At 41.2% G+C, this 20,775-nt stretch overlaps 1 protein-coding gene across 2 annotated transcripts in view; it reads right to left on the reverse strand.

Annotated features, from left to right (window-relative positions):
- IL20RB (interleukin 20 receptor subunit beta) overlaps positions 1-20,775 on the reverse strand; it is a 50,381-nt gene that overhangs the window by 23,160 nt on the left and 6,446 nt on the right. For both annotated transcript variants that reach the window (XM_089671941.1, XM_089671942.1), the window contains one exon: positions 905-1,028. In XM_089671941.1, coding sequence (XP_089528067.1) covers positions 905-1,028 — 124 coding nt within the window. The remainder of the gene's footprint in view (positions 1-904; positions 1,029-20,775) is intronic.

Genomic DNA, 20,775 nt, shown 5'->3' on the forward strand with positions numbered 1-20,775 from the left:
ATCAGTGAGCAGTGACAATGCATAAAAAGCACCCTTAGTAGAACAAGATATATACTGTTACAAATTCCTATGCCTGCTGGCTTAAGGTAGCATGTCATTTTTTCTTGCTAGAGACAGACAGTTCAGGGGTCAGAATTTAGTATGGCATGGGGTTCATGGTTCAGGGTTAAGTAATGCACAGAGATCAGGGGTCAGGATTAAGTAACACAGAAAGTTCAGAGGCCAGGGTTAGGAGTACAGGAGTCAAAAATAAGTAATGCACAGTGTTTAGGGGTCGGGAGTAAGTAATATAGTTTTCAACTTTCTCCGGTGGTACATTACATACTTTTTTATGGGTTATTGGCTATAATTGCTTTAAAACCAGTGACAGACAGACACCTAGTATTGTGAGAAGTTCAGCGCATTTTTCTCATGACAGCTTATCTTACTATAAAAAAAAATATCTGATGTTTGGTCTGCTTTAACTGAGATTTTCTCTAGTGTTTCCCCTGTTGAGTGCCATTGTTTTTTAGCAACAGAAACATCATGGTGGTATCTCGCAGAGCAATAGGCCAGTATCTCTATGAATCAAATAAGGGTTTATACAAAGGGACAGAAATGATGGATAGAACACCAAAAACAAAGCATGATGGATCTTTGACTTAAACCTTTCTGCTTAATAACATACACATTGCAAAGTGGCAGTTTAAGAACTTTTATTCTTTAAAAACAACATGTAACCACAAAGTCGTTTTCAACCATGAAACTTTGGTCCAACCAATGATAAAACAATTCTTTGAGCTGGAAGAGAAGACAGGTAAATATAGTCCTATTTCTCAAAGCTATAATTAATAATCATAAAATGTAAAGAAATTAGCTGTCTCTCTCTCAACAAAACTCAACATAAAATATTATTCAGCCATACCCTTGTGACTGGATGGAGTATGTCACATTCCCCCAGGACTTTGGCAGTGGTTGCCAGTGCAAGATATGGATCAGGTTTGTGGAATTTATAACAACATTTTCTGGAGGTGGGAGCAGATCTGGATCTAGAAAATATAAAAATATGAAATTAAATATTTTATTTGTGTTTTTTATCATAACAGAAACCTGCACTGATAGAAATAAGCATGTGTCACTTTAAAAGAGTACTGTATAGCATGTTTTACTGATACAAAGTCTGTGGTTGAAAGCAATCAAAATAGAAAGATAGCATGTTCCCTAACTCAGTCTGTCACTATAGGTAAATACAGTTTTCTTCTGCTTCTAGTTTTACAGCTGACCAGAAGTTTGATCTACACTCACCAGCCACTTTATTAGGTACACCTTGCTAGTGCCAAGAAAATATCCCTCACACCATTACACCACCACCACCAGCCTGAACCATTGATACAAGGCAGGATGGATCCATGCTTTCATGTTGTTTACACCAAATTCTGACCCTACCATCTGAATGTCGCAGCAACCAGTCTGCCCATTCTCCTCTGACACCAACAAGGCATTTTTGTCCACACAACTGCTGCTCACTGGACATTTTTTTTTTCGGACCACTCTCTGTAAACCCTAGAGATAGTTGTATGTGAACATCCCAGTAGATCTGCAGTTTTTGAAATACTCAGACTAGCCCATCTGGCACAAACAACCATACCACATTCAAAATCACTTAAATCCCCTTTCTTACCCGTACTGATGCTCGGTTTGAACTTCAGAAAGTTGTCTTCAGATCCTAAATGCATTGAGTTGCTGCCATGTGATTGGCTGATTAGCAATTTGTGTTACCAAGCAATTGAACAGGTGTACCTAATAAAGTGTGTATATCTATATTAATAGAATCAGAGATGGAAGACACCTGTCAGGACTCATGTTCTTTTCATGCTGAGCTAATCAAAATGACCACAGCTGTTCACAGTTGAAAGTCAAATGGCTTTGTATACCAAAGGTAATTTGCTACACCTGATTGAGTTTGCCAGTCATTTATAGGTGGGGGTGATCCTTTTCTCCAACTCAGTGATTCTGTTTTTGATTTTTTATTAACTCTTTTTCTGTTATATCTTTCACTTAAATGTCATAATGCCTGGTACACACAATCAGTTAATCGGATGACTTATCATTAATTTTTTGTTAAAAACTTAGGTTACTAAAGTCACGACAGAATACAACTTCCTGTGGTGATGTAATATGTTGTATTGTAATGTATTCTCTCTTTTCCGAGCATGCGTGGTCTTGGTCTCTCGATGTTTTTCGGAAGAATACTGTACTGATTAAATGAAAATTGTATGCACTGTTATAGTACAAGAAACATTTTTGTGCTTGTTCTTTCGGTTATTGTCACATGAACTGTCCAGCTGTTGAAAGCTGTGTACTAATAATCAGATTATTGTACGATCCCTCTGAAAGCAATTTTTGTCGTCCGATTTTCTGATTGTGTGTACGAGCCATTAGTTTCACATACAACAACAAAAAAAAACTGTATTGAAAAAATAGCGTTAAAACAAAAATTGTGTTTGTCTTCATTTCAGGCTGCAAAGCAACAAAATGTGATTATTTTAAAGGGGGGTGATTCTTTTCTATACCCACTGTATGCAGCCCTGGCCAATCCCTAGGGATAGTGTGCCAAGATGGTAGCTGAGAGAGACTATAAATATTCTGAGACCTGGATCACAGTGATCTTTGGTCCTGTGAGAAGAGGCCATGGCCTGGAGGGCTTCTGCCCTTCTGGGAAGACTATGTGTCTGCTGTTGTGTCTGCTAGGCTAGCTGTGGGGGCCTTTTCTACTGAAAGTTCCTGTTGCTGACTGAGGAACTTTTTGTCCAGGGATCTGGTGTGGTAACACCAGAGAGCTGTCTGGAAAATATTTGAAGAAGGCAACCAACTATCCAACGACATTAGTAACTACAGACTGGTGTGAGAAATCCCTGAAACTGTATGCTGTGACCATCCCTCTTATGCTTGAGTCAGCATTGCTCAAAGGGTCTGGTGTCCTGAAAAGCTCAGTCTAATTTGTGCTTTATGCAAGGGCTCTGCTCAGATCTTCAGGAGGACATTTAGGGGTTTATTTACTAAAGCTGGAGAGTCCAAAATCAGACTCCCTTCTGCATAGAAACCAATCAGCTTCCAGGTTTCATTGCCAAAGCTTCATTGAACAAGCTGAGGTTAGAAGCTGATTGGTTTCTATGCAGAAGGGAGTCTGGTTTTGGACTCTCCAGCTTTAGTAAATAAACCCCTTAGTGTCCTCAAGTTGCTGCTAAAGTTACTGGGGTATCCCACAGTTACCATGAACCTATCCAAGTTCTGCAATAATGCATCAGAATAGCACCTCCCTAGAGTGACTGTAACTGTGTGCCTGGCTGCGGGGCAATTACAGAAAAAGACCCTAGGGACCTTAAAACTGCAGGCTCCTGCGGGAGTGAGTGCTACAAATACATGAAATAAACAAGAACCACAAAAAAGTCTAATGCTTATTTAACATAAATTCCACTTTACTGAAAGGTAATCTAGTTCTCCAAGTTCTGGAATCCCAATAATGTAAGAAAAAAAATTGTAAATACTGGAGAGTAAAAACCAAAACAATGTATTCAGAGATATTCTAAATAAAGAGCATTATACAGCCCTTGTGGCATGTAGCTATATGCACAGCTAACTAAACAGTTTGAACTCTTCAATAAAGCTGAAGAAACTTGACTTTCCTTGTATTTTGCATTTCCTGAATTTACCCTTTAAGTTATGAAACTACAATACATACAAAATATAAAAGAAATACAAATTTCTTCTTGTGTACAATGAACAAGTATGTATTGCTAACAGAGGACCTGGTGGGAAAGAATATCCACTGCAGAAATCAACAACTAACTGAATTTACAAAGAGAATCCTGCTAACAGTGTAGTCCCTAGTGACTTAAGGCCCATTCACACTAGAGTGGTGACTATTGTTTTTCTGCGCTGGAAGAACCCCAGTCACCTCTAGAAATCAATTGTTTTCCATGTCCCCCTGTTTTCACTACAACACAGCCTGCCGGTATGGTGCAGTAAGCCGCAGTAAAATGCAGACATGCTGGATTTTATTTCAGTACAATGAATGGCACCCCGCAGCAGCACAATGTACCATGCTGCTGTGTGGTGACATGAATGAAGTGTCACTTTGTGAACCTCAAATGTAGTGGAGGAAAAAAAAAAGGGAACTGTGTGATGCACTGAACACACATCACACTGCCCCCTCGCCGCACCTCACTGGAGCCAAAAAAGGCAGCATTCACACTGCCGATCCAGTTTAGTGTGTGGGCACAAGTAATGTCCTCCATGGGTCAAGTGTTGGAAGAGGAACCCTAGACACATTAAAGATAAAGCTGCAATCTTCTCACATGTGATCCAACTTGCTGGAGCCTTTCATGTGTTTCCTACTAGCTAAATCCTGCTATAACTACAAATGACCAGGAGACAATAGTAATAAATCAGTATGTACACTGGCCATATTAATATATGGCAGAAAAAGTCAAAATAATACAAATATCTTGCATGTGCATATGTGACAAGTAGTGATGAGTGAATCTGCCCAGGTTCAATTTGCAGGAATGTTCAGTGAACTCATCATTAAATCTGCAAATTGCAAACACTTGTGGAGTAAAAAAAAAAAGTGCTTAGCTCCAACCCTCCAAGTGCTGCCTTTTTTATGCTGGAATCAGGGGCTGGCTTGGAGACTATTACGTCTCCACACATGGCTCAGTGTGATACTGATGATGTCTTAACAGGCAAAACTTTAATCAACTGACAAGCTTCAGCACATGGTCCTGCCCCCAGAACCACTGCTTGACCACCGGTAGTCCTGGGGGTGGGACCATGTGCTGAAGCTTGTCAGCTGATTAACCCCTTCCCGCATAAGGGTAAAACAAATCTTAATGCCTAAGCACAATTTTGCAGCTTTGACGTGTTAATAAAACCGTACATATCATTACATATACCTTGTTTGTTTGTTTTTTTCAGGACAAATTGGGCTTTTATTTGGTGGTAAATGGTAATGGACATCTCCTGATTTTTTTTCTTATCAAAAGGAAAACTGGCCCAAAATAGTAAAAACAAAAATAATTTTTAAAAAATAGCTGTATTTTTCTTTTCTTATAACCTACAACCAAAGAACAACCCAAAATAAATTCTCCAACTTCTGACAATCGCAGCGATACCACATATGTGCATGCTAGTTGTTGTATGTACTCGCAGTACAGCCCAGAAACAATAGTGGGCATTTTGCTTTTTTATCCTACCTAAACACACTGACATTGATAATAATTACATTTTTTTTTAATCCTGCCCAAAAACAATACTGACCCTGACCTTGTTGACCCTGACCTTGATCCAAACACTAACCCTGGCACTGACCTAGATCAAACCTTGATCTAAGTTTTTTTTTTGTTTTTTTTTTACACACAGTCATTTTTTTTTCTCTTCAAGGAGAGATAGAGAGAGAGCGATACAATTTATCACTCTCCTCCATTAGAAGAGAAAAAGTGACCGATCACTGTGATGACCAGTCAGAGGCTTTGACAGTGATCAGGTCATCTAGAGCCAGACGTTCTAGGTCCCAATCGTTAGTATGGGTCCCGGGACTCTCAGTGAGACCGCGGTCTCTGTGCTGGAAGCACACTGTGCGGCTCGATCCCAGCACAAAGACAGATATGCATATATGCAGCCCCATGGAAAAAAAGCCCAGTCCAGTGGAGCCACATATATGCATACAATTGGCAGGAAGGGGTTAAAGTTTTGCCTGTGAAAGCATCATTGGTGTGCATTGGTGTCCAGAAAAAAAACTACAGGGGGTTCTGTCAGAGAAACAAAGCAGAAATATTACAGACACATGCTGCTTATCATGTAATTTGTTTTTCACAGCCACTCTCCTCTGCCAACACCACGTCCACTTCACTCTCTGCCTCCAAAAACGACCGTTATTCCTTACGAATGAAAAAGATAGGGACATCTAATGCTCTCAATTTAAAATAACATTTATTAAACCACTCAGAATTGCACTTACATTAAACAGGTAAAAATCAAGAGTATAGATATAATAATCAGTGACTTTCACAGTGATACATCTAACCCACATCGCTGCTGTCCTCCCGACGAGTTTCCAATTGGCTTCGCCTACCTACGTGATGACATCAGCTAAAGCCTCCCTGCTTTACACGTTTTGTCTTGGGATGGACTTTCTTAGAAGCTTTCTCTGAGGATGTTCATCCAGAACTAGTGTCCCATATTAACATTTTCCCATATTACTGTTCTGGTGTCAGTGCAAAATTTAAGATTTTCTTTAAAAGTAATAGTAATAATAGTATATATATACAAAATAGAGAGGGTGAATACCGTAGGTGTTCTAATCCCTCTTCACTCAATCCAAAACTATTAAAAAAAATTGCCTTTATTTACACTTTAAGCAATTTAGTTAGCTCACATTTTAAACAGCTTTTATTTTCATTTAAAAACTTGACTTTTAACTAAGCCATTTCTGGACCCATGAAAATCTTAGAGATAACCCAGGTGCTTATCTGATACATTTAAATAATTTGTCTAGAAAACACTATAAAGGTGTCTGCTGATCCATCTGGTAAATGCAGCTAGAACATGTATACCTTTTGACTTGGAGACAGGAATCGCCCCTACCATTCAGCTGTGGCTCTCTAAAGTCACGGAAAGCCACTGCATGGAAGACTTTACAGCTATGTTATACCATAGAGATAACAAATTTTGAGACACATGGTATTATTGAATAGACTTTGTTCACTCTAAGGATTACAGAAAACATTTGCTGGGTACTCAATAGGTGTACTCTATGGAAAGCTGGCAACCTTTCTACCCTATTACACTACGCCATATCCTTCCCCTACATCATCCCCCCCATTCCCACACCTCATTCTCGTTAAAGAGGAAAAATAAAAGTCAGCAGCTACAAATACTGTAGATGCTGATTCTTAATTAACATGCACATACCCGTCCTGGGATCCAGCACTGTCCTCACCTGGGCTGGTTTTTTATACTCAAGTGCAGTCATCTTGCATCTGGGAAGCAGCTGTGACTTCCTGTTGCATGAACGGGGGGGGGGGGGGGTTCCCTGTCAGAAATAGGCTCCAAGATAAAAAAAAAAAATAAACCTCCAATAGTGGAGAGGAGAGGAGAGGGGAGGGGAGAAGAGAAAAAGCAGAACTTATCTTTTTAGGTGACGTCCTGCTTTAACCGCTCTCTTCCCCCCCTCTTTTTCCATAGCCCCTCTACACTCTCTTTATCTGTTTTTGATTAATATTATTATTATATAGTATTTATATAGCGCCAAAAGGTTTGCTCAGCGCTGTACATTATAGTGGGGGACAGTACATGAGACAATACAGTAACAAGACAATACACGAGGCGTTCAAGGGCCCTGCTCTTTCGAGCTTACAATCTAGGAGTTTTTGATAAGTTCTAGATATTATTGTAGCTCCACCCCCACGGGGGGCCGTTGGAAGATGATGATCCCCAATCCCCAAAGGTTGCCCTGACCTTGCAAGCCTTCCGACACCTCTGACACCCTGGGTTCGGACATGGTTCACACAGGATCAGACTTGCAATGATCAAGTTGTAATACGACAATTGAAGTCTTTAAGTCAACAGACAAAGGCAAAAGATTGTTGGTGCAGATAACTCTAAATATGAGCCCTGTAGTCCCTAAGGACTCAGTTCACAGATGTATAATAGAGGTGAATCAAACAGCAACTACAATTAGGCTTTTGACTTTTGACCCAGGCAAGAAATGAGAAAGGAAGACTTTCCTGTGTCAATCCATCCCCTTAAAACCCTGATGCCACAGGCCCAACAAATACCAACACAGGCTATAATAACTCAATGTAAGAGTATTGCAGTGAACTATTACTGAGTGTAAATTCCCCATAACATACACAAAAGTAGAGCACAGAGTCCTTTAACCACTTCAGCCCCTAAAGGTTTTCCTGACCAGGCCATTTGTTGCTATTTGGCACTGAGCGATTTCAACTAGTAATTGCCTGATCATGAAAAGCTGTACCCAAACAAAACGTATAGTCTTTTCTTCACACAAATACAGATTTCTTTTGGTGGTATTTGATCACCACAGTTTTTTTTAATTTTTTGTGATATAAATGAAAATGACTGAAAGTTGTGAAAAAAATGATATTTTCTACTTTCTGTTATACAAATATCCAATAGACTCAAACTTAAGTCAAGCATTTAGGCCAAAATGTATTCTGCTACGTCTTTGGTAAAAAACAAAATCCCAATACGTGTATATTATTTGGTTTGTGTGAAAATTATTGTGTCCACAAACTATGATATATATATATATATATATATATATATATATATATATATATACACATGCCATGGGAATATGTGGAATAACACCCCAAAACACATTCTGATACTTCTCCGGAGTATGAGGATACCATATGTGAGAGACTTTTTGACAGCCTAGCCACATACAGGCCCCCTAAATCCAATTATCATCTTTAGGCTTTCAAAGGGCATATTTCTTCATGTCACTACTTCACTACCCATCACAGTTTTGGAGGCACTAAAATGCCAGGATAGTAAAAACACCTCCTTAAATGACCCCTTTTTGGAAAGTAGACACCCAAAGGAATTTGATAAGTGGCATTGTGAGTATTTTGCAAATATTTTTGTCACAGGGTTTTGAAAAAGAAACAATACATTTTTGTTTTCTTTTTTCAGTTTCCAAAAACCTATGGAAACAAATGAGATCTGCAAAATACTCAACATGCCACTTATCATATACCTTGGAGTGTCTACTTTCCAAAAAGGGGTCATTTGGGGTGGTGCTTCTACAGGGTTTTTCAAAACCCTGTGACAAAAATGGCATTTACAAAATGCTCACCATGCCATTTATCAAATACCTTGGAGTGTCTAATTTCCAAAAAGGGGTCATTTGGGGGGGTGCTTCTACTACCCTGGTATTTCAAGGCTTCTAATGCCTCTGCCACACATCACCCACTCTTCTAACCACTTGAAGACCAAGTCTTTTCTGACACTTTTTTTTTTTTTTTTTTAAACTTTTTTTTTGCTAGGAAATTACTTTGGACCCCTAAACATTATATATATTCTAAAGCAGAAGCCCTTGCCAAAAAAATGGTGGATGTTGACATTTTTTATGTCACACAGTATTTCCGCAATGATTTTTCAAAACGCAAAAATTTTGGAAACAATTCCCTTTTTTACATTTTAATGCACATAAACACAATATATTACCCAATTGTTTGATAACATATGATGTTACACCAAGTAAATTGATACATTTAAAACATGGCATGCTTTAAATTGCACACACCCATGCAACGGTAACAAAGTATGTAAATTTTTAATATCCATAGGCAAGTATTTAAAAGCCTTTACAGGTTACCACTTTAGATTTACACAAGAAGTCAAGTGCTAGAATTACTGCCCTTGATCTGATGTTCGCAGTGATACCTCACATTCATGGTGCAAACTCTATTTTACACACAGACAGGGGACTGACGCTTGCATTCCATACTTCTTTCCAGTTGGCTGGAACTTGTAGTTTCCGACAGCACTGGTTCCATGTAAAGACCCGACTCCCCTGGACTACATATTCCACAACTCCCTGCTTTCAGTAGTGGTTCTTCTCTCACTGCTTCCAGGGCACAAGGTTACAGTTACAAAGCTGGACACTAGAGGGAAACAAGCCCAAGGCAGTCCTTGTGGACAATGTCCCTCAGTCATCAGGTGTACTACCCAGCACTTGACTACATTAAAATAAATACTAAAAAACGATGTGAGGATATGTTGCTAAAGATGATTTTTATGACTGTCTCCTGACTTTGGTTTGGTATGACATTGCATTATGTTTACTATTGCATTTGAATTCCCACATTACTATATTACCGTATTGTACATTGCTTTCTTTGCGATATGCCTCTTACACTCAAAATAAGGAATTCACAAAAAAAAAAATAACTTAACTTTACAGGATTTTGGGGGGAAAAAAGCAAAATGTTGTATTGACCCAGTATACATTTATTTAAAAAAAATAGCATTTTCACCTGGAGAGACAGAAAATAGCTTCAAATTCAATGATCGATATTTGAATTATTTAACAAAAAACAAGTCCGCAAAATATTTCCCAGATTCCATGCACAGAATGCACTTTTACCAGCCTGCAGTTTATTGTAGAGAGACCTAGCATGTATTAACCACTTCAAGTACTTGTATGTCCTCAGGTTAAAGTGGTTATTCTAGGAGTAATAATGATTTGTAGTTATACAGTATATGTACAATGATTATATTGTTGTAGATATTCTTATCAATGTGTGTATGTAAGCGGGTTGGTTAGCTAGGTGCTAACCTGGGGGGGAGGGTTAGGGTTAACCATATTTCCTGGGTTTTCCTCTTGGTGGGCTGACCCACTGATCCTGGACATATAAAAGGGACAGTGGTCCGTAGCCCTGAGAATCTTGCTCATACCCTTTTGCTGTCAATCCCTGGCTGAAGAAGGGTCAGCATTATACCTTACTGCTGTGATGCAGAAGCCTAGGGATCACCCCCTGAAGACACCAGCTGCTGGACTCTAACGATAACCATGGATTTTATCCTTGATGGACTCTACCTGTGCAGGTATGCCAGGGCAGCACACAAGCCTGAGTTAGGGTTTAGGGATGTAGGGAAGAGCTTTTCTCATGTACGTGGACTTTGTCATGATTCACACTTTTCTAGGTAAAGCATTGAAACTTTGCTTCCTGCCTGGTCTGAAGTTATTAAAGGAGTGCAAGTAACCGGCACATCTTACACTTGGCTGACAGTTTTGGATCACTAGACACATTGGAGTATGAAGAGACAGCACTAAGAGTCATCCTGGTGTAAAGTCTGTCGAGTGGTTACCAGAGGTGATGGAAGCCAAAAGTCAGTTAAGCAGCCTGTATTTAGCATGTACCTCTTACAGGTGGGACAGCCTTTAGTAGCAGATTGCCAATGAGGTCCCCATCCTGTACAGAGGAGGTACAGGTACAGAAGCTCAAGAGTTAACTCTACGCACGCCCAGAGCCTGCGCTAGGTACACGGCAGGGCCCGTTCTGCTACTGAGAAAGGTAGTGGAGAACTCTGGACAGGTGGATGTGGACAAGGCTCAGCGTGTCCCTTCTAATTGAAAGCCAACAGTGAAGGTGTAAATTGTCACGGGGACTGAAGAGCTAACTGGAGGACAGTTATTGTGCAAGTGTACATTCATCTCTGAGAGTGGAGGACCGCCTTAAGGTTAAGTATTCCCAAATGGCGGCCGCAGCCTTGTCTCAGGTCATTTATAAAGTTGGCACAAAGAAAAAATACCCCATGTGTAGAGTGACTGAACTGGGGTAATCTTCTCATGTGAACAAGACTTGGTGCCCAACCAGTTAATCAGGAAATGTGGAAGAAGTTCCGCCATCTTCTACCACTTGCAGCTCCACGGCCTACATGTATATTTAATAAATTGACGCATAGTTTGTAATTATATATGTACACAGGGAAGCCATATTTGATTATCACATATGTAGGCTGTACTGCTTTATTGGACTACTATGCAGTTGTGCTTTGTTGTTTTTTCTCATAGTACTTTTCTATGACATGGCGTGTATTTGGCCCTTCATAGACTCCCTATGTGGCTGAAATCAAGAGTTTTTGTAACAGTCAGTAAAAGCTTAAGGTGGTTGTGAACCTCAGATATGAAATATGAACAAAGCATATCCCTCTATACTGTGTACTTGTCTCAATTATTATTATTATACAGGATTTATATAGCGCCAACAGTCTGCTCAGCGCTTTACAATATAACGCGAGAAAATACAGCAACAATACAGTTCAATACAAGAGGGAAAGGAGGGCCCTGCTCCCTGGAGCTTACAATCTAGGAGGGAGGGGCTAGTGGTACAAAAGGCAGTAACTGTGGGGGATGGACTGGTTGGAAGAGTATAAGATTCCATTATTAGCTGAGGGCAGGATAGGCTTCCCTGAAGAGATAGGTTTTTAGAGAGCGCCTAAAAGTGAACAGAGTAGGCGATAAATTGGGGTAGAGAGTTTCAGAGGCTGGGGGAAGCTCTAGAAAAGTCCTGGAGATGAGCATGGGAGGAGGAGACAAGGGAGCTAGAGAGCAGGAGGTCTTGCGAGGAGCGGAGAGTACGGTTTGGGTGATATTTAGAGATAAGATCATTGATGTAATTAGGGGCAGAATTATAAATGGCTTTATACGTTATTGTTAGTGTTTTGAATTTTATCCGGTTGGCAATGGGAAGCCAGTGGAGGGATTGGCATAGAGGGGTGCAGATACAGAATGGTTAGTAAGGTGGATGAGTCTGGCAGCAGCATTCATGATAGACAGAGGAGGGGATAGCCTGCGATGAGGTAGGCCAATGAGGAGGGAGTTGCAATAGTCAAGGCGAGATATAACAAGGGAGTGGATACGCTGCTTAATGGTTTCCGAGGTTAGGAACGGGTGTATCTTGGAGATGTTGCGGAGGTGAAGTCTACAAAATTTGGACAATGATTGGATTTGGGGTGAAGGACAGGTGGGAGTCTAGGATTACACCTAGTACCCTGGCATGAGGGGAGGGACTGATGATTGTGTTATTGATCTTGATGGAGAAGTCAGTGGAGGTGGCACGGGCTGGGGGGAATACTAAGAGCTCAGTTTTGGAAAGATTGAGTTTGAGGAAGTGGAGTGACATCCATGCCGATATGTTGCTTAGTAGGTTAGTAATGCAAGAGGAAACTGAAGGGGTGAGGTGAGAGGTAGAACGATAGATTTGTGTGTCATCAGCATAGAGATGGTACTTAAAGCCATGGGAATTTATCAAGTGACCAAGGGTGGAGGTGTAGATGGAGAAGAAAAGGGGTCCAAGGACAGAACCTTGAGGGACCCCTACAGAAAGAGGGAGTGAAGAGGAGGAGGCAGCGTTATAGGTAGCACTGAAGTAGCGTGCGATAGGTAGGAGGAGAACCAGGAGAGAGAAGAGTCTCTGAGACCAAGAGAGTGGAGTTTTTTGAGGAGGAGGGGATGGTCAACCATATCAAAAGCCACAGAGAGGTCAAGTAGTAAGAGTATGGAGTAGTGGCCATTGGTTTTAGCAGTTAGTAGATCATTAGTGAGTTTTAGTAGGGCAGTTTCAGTGGAGTGTAGTGAGCGAAAGCCAGACTGTACAGAGTCAAGAAGGTTATTGTCGGTGAAGACTAAGTGTTATTTTTGTCCGCTGCCTCATTCCTCTACTATTAGCATGAATCACTTCTGACAAGTTTTCCTGACACCAAGAGAAAAATGGTGACAGGGGAGCAACCTCCATCACACAGCCTGTGATTGACAGCCTCAACTCTGTTCCTGTGTGCTGTGTGAAGGGGGTGTGTCCCTTCCCTCCAATAAGCTCTCAGAGCTCTCCTCACTGAGCCCCGCAGTACGAAAATTCAGCTCTGTGCCCCATTTTTTGAAATCTCAGACAAGCATGATAAATTGTGGATTTTGAATGGATGTAGAGAAGAGAATCATAAAGATCAACTGGTACAACTTATACAGTATAGGTGGATTTGTTTGATCTCTGTGTATCACCTGAGGCCAGTCACTAAACTGGGTATATGTAAGGGTTTACAACTACTTTGAAGTGGTATGAAACTCAAAAGCAAACATTTAGTATGTTGTAGCTTACAAATTCCTAGATGTGGCTGTTGCATTAGTTTTTTGGGGGGGGATTTCTTTCTTCTATTGCCATCTGGTTATCTGGAAAATAAGTCTGGTGATCTGGCCCAGTGAGTCTGTTGCTTTTCAAAAGAACAAGCTCTCTTGCAGTTGTATCAGTTACAGGGATGGGACAAACCATTTACAACTGACAGGGGTGCTTACAATGATCAGATTTATTTGTGTAAAACCATTATCCCAAAATTGAAAAAAAAACATCTGTTTGCTCTAGCTGCTTATAAAGGATTAGGTGGAGTTTGGCTTCAAATTGTTAGTGTATCTAAATCTGCTAGTTTATCTAACACTACCCTCTCCCCAGACTGACAATGCTGTTGTTCAAAGGTGTCCCTGTGCTCCTTCATTCAGAGTGGGGGCATTCTAAGGCCTCATGCACAAAGGGCATTTTTGCAACCATTTTTAGGGACGTCAGGCATTTTTTTTTCTGCTGCCTCTAAACGGCCCTCTATGTGATCCTATGTGTCCGTGCACACATAGACTTTTAGAAGCTTTTAGTAGCAGTAGCTTTTTACCAGCAGGAAAACAAACCCAGAGCCAGTGCGTCCAGGAGCAGCAGCGTTTTGACAGAAAAAAATGCTTGATACGGCCAGGTACGTTTAGCACTTGAGCGTTAATTCATTTTAATGGCTAGAATAAATTATCATTCTGGCCAATGCAATGAATTAACACCCAAGTGCTAAACGCTTGTAAACTCGCCTAAACACTTGTAAAGCGTTAGATACTTTTACAAGCATCTGGTGTTTTTTCTGCAAAAACGCTGCTGCCAGGAGGACAGCTTCTAGGAGAGTTTTTTTTTTAATGTCCTGTATGCATGAGGCCTTATACAGGAGGTGTGTTACTGCCTCGATCACCAGGTAAAAATAGAAAGAACAAAGCCTAAAAAAAGAAAACTAATGCAGCCACCACATCTAATGATTGGTAAATTGCAATATATTACATTTTTTATTTTGATTTGAATACTGCTTTAATTTTGAAGCTTCTTATGGCTATTCTACAAATCTTTTTATTTCACAATATAACAAAAAAGGATTAGGAAGCTAGTAAAAATGTGAAATAGAAAAAGTTACTTTAATAAACACTACATAACAAGTATTCTAGTTTAGGAGAGAGATTGTTTCCTCCTTTCAGTCTTACATACTGATGCATCTAAAAGAAAATAACCTGTTTGTGTATATCAGTGATCTCCAAACTGCGGCCCGGCGGCCAGATGTGGTCCTTTGCTTGCCTTTATCTGGCCCTTGAGGCATTTTACCTGCTACTGACACCAACAATGGGACATAATTCCTGCCACTGACACCAACCATAGGGCACTAATATTCCTATTGACACCAACAATGGGACATAATTCCTGCCACTGACACCAACCATAGGGCACTAATATTCCTATTGACACCAACAATGGGACATAATTCCTGCCACTGACGCCAACCATAGGGCACTATTATTCCTATTGACACCAACAATGGGACATAATTCCTGCCACTGACACCAACCATAGGGCACTATTATTCCTATTGACACCAACAATGGGACATAATTCCTTCCACTGACACCAACAATCAGGCAGTTTTCCTCCTACTGACATCAATGATGGGACATAATTCCTGCCACTGACATCAACCATAGGGCACTATTATTCCTATTGACACCAGCAACAGGACATACCGGTAATTCCTTGCACTGACACCAACAATCAGGCAGTTTTCCTCCTACTGACATCAAAGATGGGACATAATTCCTTCCACTGACACCAACAATCAGGCAGTTTTCCTGCTACTGACATCAAAGATAGGACATAATTCCTGCCACTGGCATCAACCATAGGGCACTATTATTCCTATTGACACCAACAATGGGACATAATTCCTTCCACTGACACCAACAATCAGGCAGTTTTCCTCCTACTGACATCAATGATGGGACATAATTCCTGCCACTGACATCAACCATAAGGCACTATTATTCCTATTGACACCAGCAACAGGACATACCGGTAATTCCTTCCACTGACACCAACAATCAGGCAGTTTTCCTCCTACTGACATCAAAGATGGGACATAATTCCTTCCACTGACACCAACAATCAGGCAGTTTTCCTCCTACTGACATCAATGATGGGACATAATTCCTGCCACTGACATCAACCATAGGGCACTATTATTCCTATTGACACCAACAATGGGACATAATTCCTTCCACTGAAACCAACAATCAGGCAGTTTTCCTCCTACTGACATCAATGAGGAGGCACTATTCCTCCAACTGACACCAACGATGGGGAACTATTTCTCCCCCTAATACAAAATATGGGGCATTGTTCACTCCCACTGCGCACAGTCTGGCCCCCCTAAAGTCTGAAGGACAGTAAACTGGCCCTTTGTTTAGAATGTTTGGAGACCCATGGTGTATATCTAGTGTAACACTGAAGTCAACATGTGCTTTATCAATGCAGGACAAAGCAGCCAGACACTTTAACTATAGGCCTTCTAGTAGTTTATATGCACCTTCCCTAAGCTCTCCTGCCACAAAACCTGAGCATAGGTGAGTATTAGATTCATTCCTGTCCTTAACCTGTGACTGTGGCGCTTCATGATTGGCCACTTAGGCACCCAGCTCTGCCAAATGGGATGGGGAGAGAGTGCTCAGCCCTGTGTGATCTCCAGGCTTAAACATGGTGCTTACATAGGCCTAACTCTTCGCATCGGATGCACAGAGCAAAGGGAAGATAAGTATGTTCAATGAGTATATTGGTGGGCCCATTATTAAAGCAAGCTGCATAGGGAAAGAGTAGATCCAAGCCTAAACCCCAAATCCAGAAAACATATGAAAATTCTTCCTTGCACTAGGGTTGCACCCACACCAGGGGCGGACTGACCATTTGGAAACTCGGGCACTGCCCGAGGGCCTGGGGTCAGTAGGGGGCCCCATGAAATGCCCCTGGTACCTTTTTCATAGGCTTCTTTGAGTTTGGACAGGGACACAGGGGCCCTATGATCCCCTATTGCCCGGGGGCCCCATGAGTTGTCAGTCCACCCTTGACCCACACTACAAGGGTAACTGCTCATTTAGGTCTAAGGGAGAGTAAAAATGCTTTAACTTACCTGATCCTTTGCTCTCCTGGCAGACAGCGCTCCCCCATGCTCTGGCAGTAGACTGTCCCTTGGTATGCTCATGTCCAGTACAGGCCTATGGACCCTGCATCTGTCTTGATGTCATGAGGACCTTATACCATTGGTGGGGAGATGCTGCAGGGACTGTCTAGCAGTGTGCAGGATCAGGTAGGTAAATCTAGTTTTCCATACTGCCTAGACCTAAACGAGCAGTTAACCCTTGCAGAGCAGGCACAATCTCACTGCAAGGGGGAGTTTTTAAGCTCCCTGGAATTGGGCTTTAAGCTGCACTCCAGTAAGATTACAAATGGATGCAGTTGTGTATGCCTTAAAAAAAAATCAATTACAAGTATTTTTTTACATACAAAAAGCATACATACTTGCTACTATCATCTGTTATTCTATAAACATCAGCACTCAGAATGGGAGAGGGACGGGCACTGATCGAAGCCTAGAATGATCTATGGCACGTACATGTGCTGACAGGAGGAGAGCAGAGTGAGCAGAACTAATGACCAATCAATGAATTGTGCTGATGTTACTGTAATCTGTAACTCCGGAGGAGAAAGTGTCACCTTCCTGGCTGTACTGCCTGGCAGAGGTGTATACATCACAAAATTGGCCAGAATAAAGATTTTAGATAAATATTCACAATAACATTCTACATTTTAACACTTTTTATCTTCTTGGGAGGTGGACCTATTCCTGCACTTCTGTAGCAGCAGATTGCTTCTAATAGTGATCTATAGGGATGAAGTTCACTGCAAATCCTGCATTTACAAGGTTTGTGGTCCTGGTGAACTGATACGGGAATTTGTCAGTGTAATTCTTTGCAACCACCAATAACATCCTGCTGCTGGTCTAGAACAGCCAATAATAGGGGCTTTGTTATATACCAAGTCCTTCACAGAGGACAAGGGGGCACTCTTTACATCTGGAGGAAAAGAAATTTCATCTCCAAACATGGAAAGGTTTCTTCACAGTGAGAGCTGTGAAAATGTGGAATAGACTCTCTCAAGAGTTGGTTCTGGCCAGCTCAGTGGATTGCTTCAAAAAAGTCCTGGATTCTTTCTTAGATACACAGAATATAACTGGATACTAACATTTATAGGTAAAGTTGATCCAGGGAATATCCGATTGCCTCTTGGGGGATCAGGAAGGAGTTTTTTCCCCTGCAGGAGCAATTTGGATCATGCTTTGCTGGGTTTTTTGCCTTCCTCTGGATCAACTGTGGGTATAGGATTATAACTTTTTTTTTTCTATGGATGAACTGGATGGACTTTTGTCTTTTTTTCAGCCAGACTAACTATGTAACTATTAGTGTGTAGGGAGAGTTAGTTGCCATACTGTGCTATATTGTGTTAAATTACACAAGATTGCAGTGTGGTGGGCTACATATTCTTTTGAATCTCCCTCAATCCCGTGTTTATAGTTCAAAGACCCTACAGTCCATTTTGTATGTCATTAACAACTGTGGTTGCTATTTAGCTGCTGCCCCTAACCCCCTCTACAGTCTTTTTTTGTTTGTTTGTTTAATGGTGTTGAATTACGTTATTTTATTTTTTTTTCATGTAAATACATTTATTTCCTGGTAGGTTGAAAAAAATGGGTTGGGTTTTAGTGTTGGAGTTTTTTGGGGGTGGTGGGATATTTCTATATTTTATTTTGCTAGGCCTTTTTTATTTAGCAGTGCCATAGCTGTCATTACATTTAGGGTTCATGTACATCGCAGCTGATAAACTCACATTTAGGAGCTGTTCAGCATTTTTTTTTCAGCAGCCCCTGAACTCTCCCTAATGTTTTTCCTATGTGTCCATGTACACATCTTCATTCACAGTTGTTTACAGGCATTTGAGTTTACAGTCGTTTTTTTGAACAAAGAAAACTTGCGTTCAGCAGTCAATATTATCAGCGTTTCAAACGCAAAACACTTGTAAATATGGCTAAACACAAAAAATCGCATTTATAAGCATTTGCAATTTTTTTTTAACTCTTTCAGTTCCCGATGCTGTCCAGAGCCTTTTTTCATCATGAAAAATGCATGCAAAGCGTTTTCAAGGCACTCAGATGGACAAAACAATGAACACAGGAAGTTCTTACCAAGCTTGTCACACATTGCAATGACCAATTCACACCTCAGACCTCTCCCACCCTTGGAAACAAAAGAAATGTTAATGGCCATTCACACCTCAAATTCCTCATGAAGACCCCCTGCCAGGTGGCCTTAATGACTCCCTCCACCAGACACCTTTCCCACCCTTGGAAACAAAAGAAATGTTAAGGAGAAACTCACACCTAAGCTAATCTCAACACATACTGCTGTCTCTGCTTCTACTCTCTGTATTTCTCTGAAACAGTCTGAAATAGTTAATAATGTACTACTTTTCAGTGCATTCTGGGCATTTGGGAGGATCTCCTGCGCTTATCTTTAAAAAAACACTTCTAAACGCAAACGCACATAAACACGTTATGCAAATGCGGCTAAACAGATGTTTTTTAACCTACGTTTTCCAGCAGTCAGTTTCCATCATTCAGAAGTGTCCCGTGTACATGGGGCCTTAGGCAATCCCCTAAATGCTGAGCAGGCTTAAAGTGAGAAGCAGAGATTCCAATGTTTGCTGCAGGTTAAATCCTGTGTTATGCCTCATAATTTGTGCCCTCTTCAATTCCTCTTGCACTCAGATAGATTAGTGGCTGTTGTCTCTCAGATAATATATATCTCAGTATACAGAACAGAAGCAGTCATAACCTGGCCTTATCTAAGTGTTACAATAGTGATTAGCCAGGAAATGCTGTCCTGCACAACTTTCATCTTACTTTCCCTAAGAGAGAGAGAGAGAGAGGGGAGAGAGAGGGGGGAGAGGGGGGAGAGGGAAGAGACAGAGAGGGAAGAGAGAGGTGGGGAGAGGGAAGAGAGAGAGGGGGGGAGAAAGAGAGGGGAGAGGGAAGAGAGAGGAGAGAGAGGAGAGAGGGAAAAGGGGGGAGGAGAGAGGGAAGAGAGAGAAAGAGAGAGAGATAGAAGAGAGAGATGGAAAAGAAAGAAGAAAGAGAGAGAAGAGAGAGAAGAAAGAGAGAGAAGAGAGAGAAGAAAGAGAGAGAGAAGAGAGAGAAGAAAGAGAGAGAAAGAGAGAGAAGAGAGAGGGGGGGAGAGAGAGAGGAGCGAGAGAAGAGAGAGAGGGGGGGATTAAAGAGAGAACAGAGAGAATCATACAAACACACACACTCATTGAACTCTCTCGCTCTCTCATTGGGGAGGGGGCACAATTTTTGTGTTGCCTAGGACAGCAAAAAACCCAAATACACCACTGGTGACAGAGAGGTGAGCTCATCAGTGTCCTGCTTCACCATTACAGTCCAATCACAGGCTGGCGGCAGGAAGGAGACTATGATGCATTAGGTAAGTGCAGTAGAGAAAAGCCAGGGCACTGTCTGGCTGTGCTGTGTTCCAGGGCTGGGCAAATCTCTAACGTGGACAGAAATAACAATTCCGTGTATGTATTTAATCTGTGTCTTTAGCCATTTACCTGGATCTCAGCTTTAACTATCAACCAACAGATCTACACCTCCCACCACATCCCAGTACTGTCAGGGCCTTGTTTTCAAATGTCATTTGTCATAGTTTCAGGACTTTGTTATTTTACTAACAAACCAGTTTAACTTGTTGAAGCCTGTCCACAAATATTATTTATGTTTAAACACAGTATAGGATGCTTCCTCTCTTGTCACAGATTTTCTTCAATAGTCAGTGCTCAGTGCGCAATGCCAAGCAATGCTTCCAGACAGTCCTATCATACTTGAGCCCTTGGTTCACACTAATGTGGTTAGGCACATTGCATTTGATTCACACAGGAACAGCACCGCATTCCTGCGCAAATCACATGCGATGTCTGTGCGGTGCGATTTGAACCATACATTATGCATGGCTCAAATCGCATCGCATCTGCAGCAAAA

Source organism: Staurois parvus, unplaced genomic scaffold (genome assembly GCF_062004578.1).
Source record: "Staurois parvus isolate SC_StPar_1 unplaced genomic scaffold, SC_StPar_1.0 ptg000116l, whole genome shotgun sequence".
NCBI lineage: Eukaryota > Metazoa > Chordata > Amphibia > Anura > Ranidae > Staurois > Staurois parvus.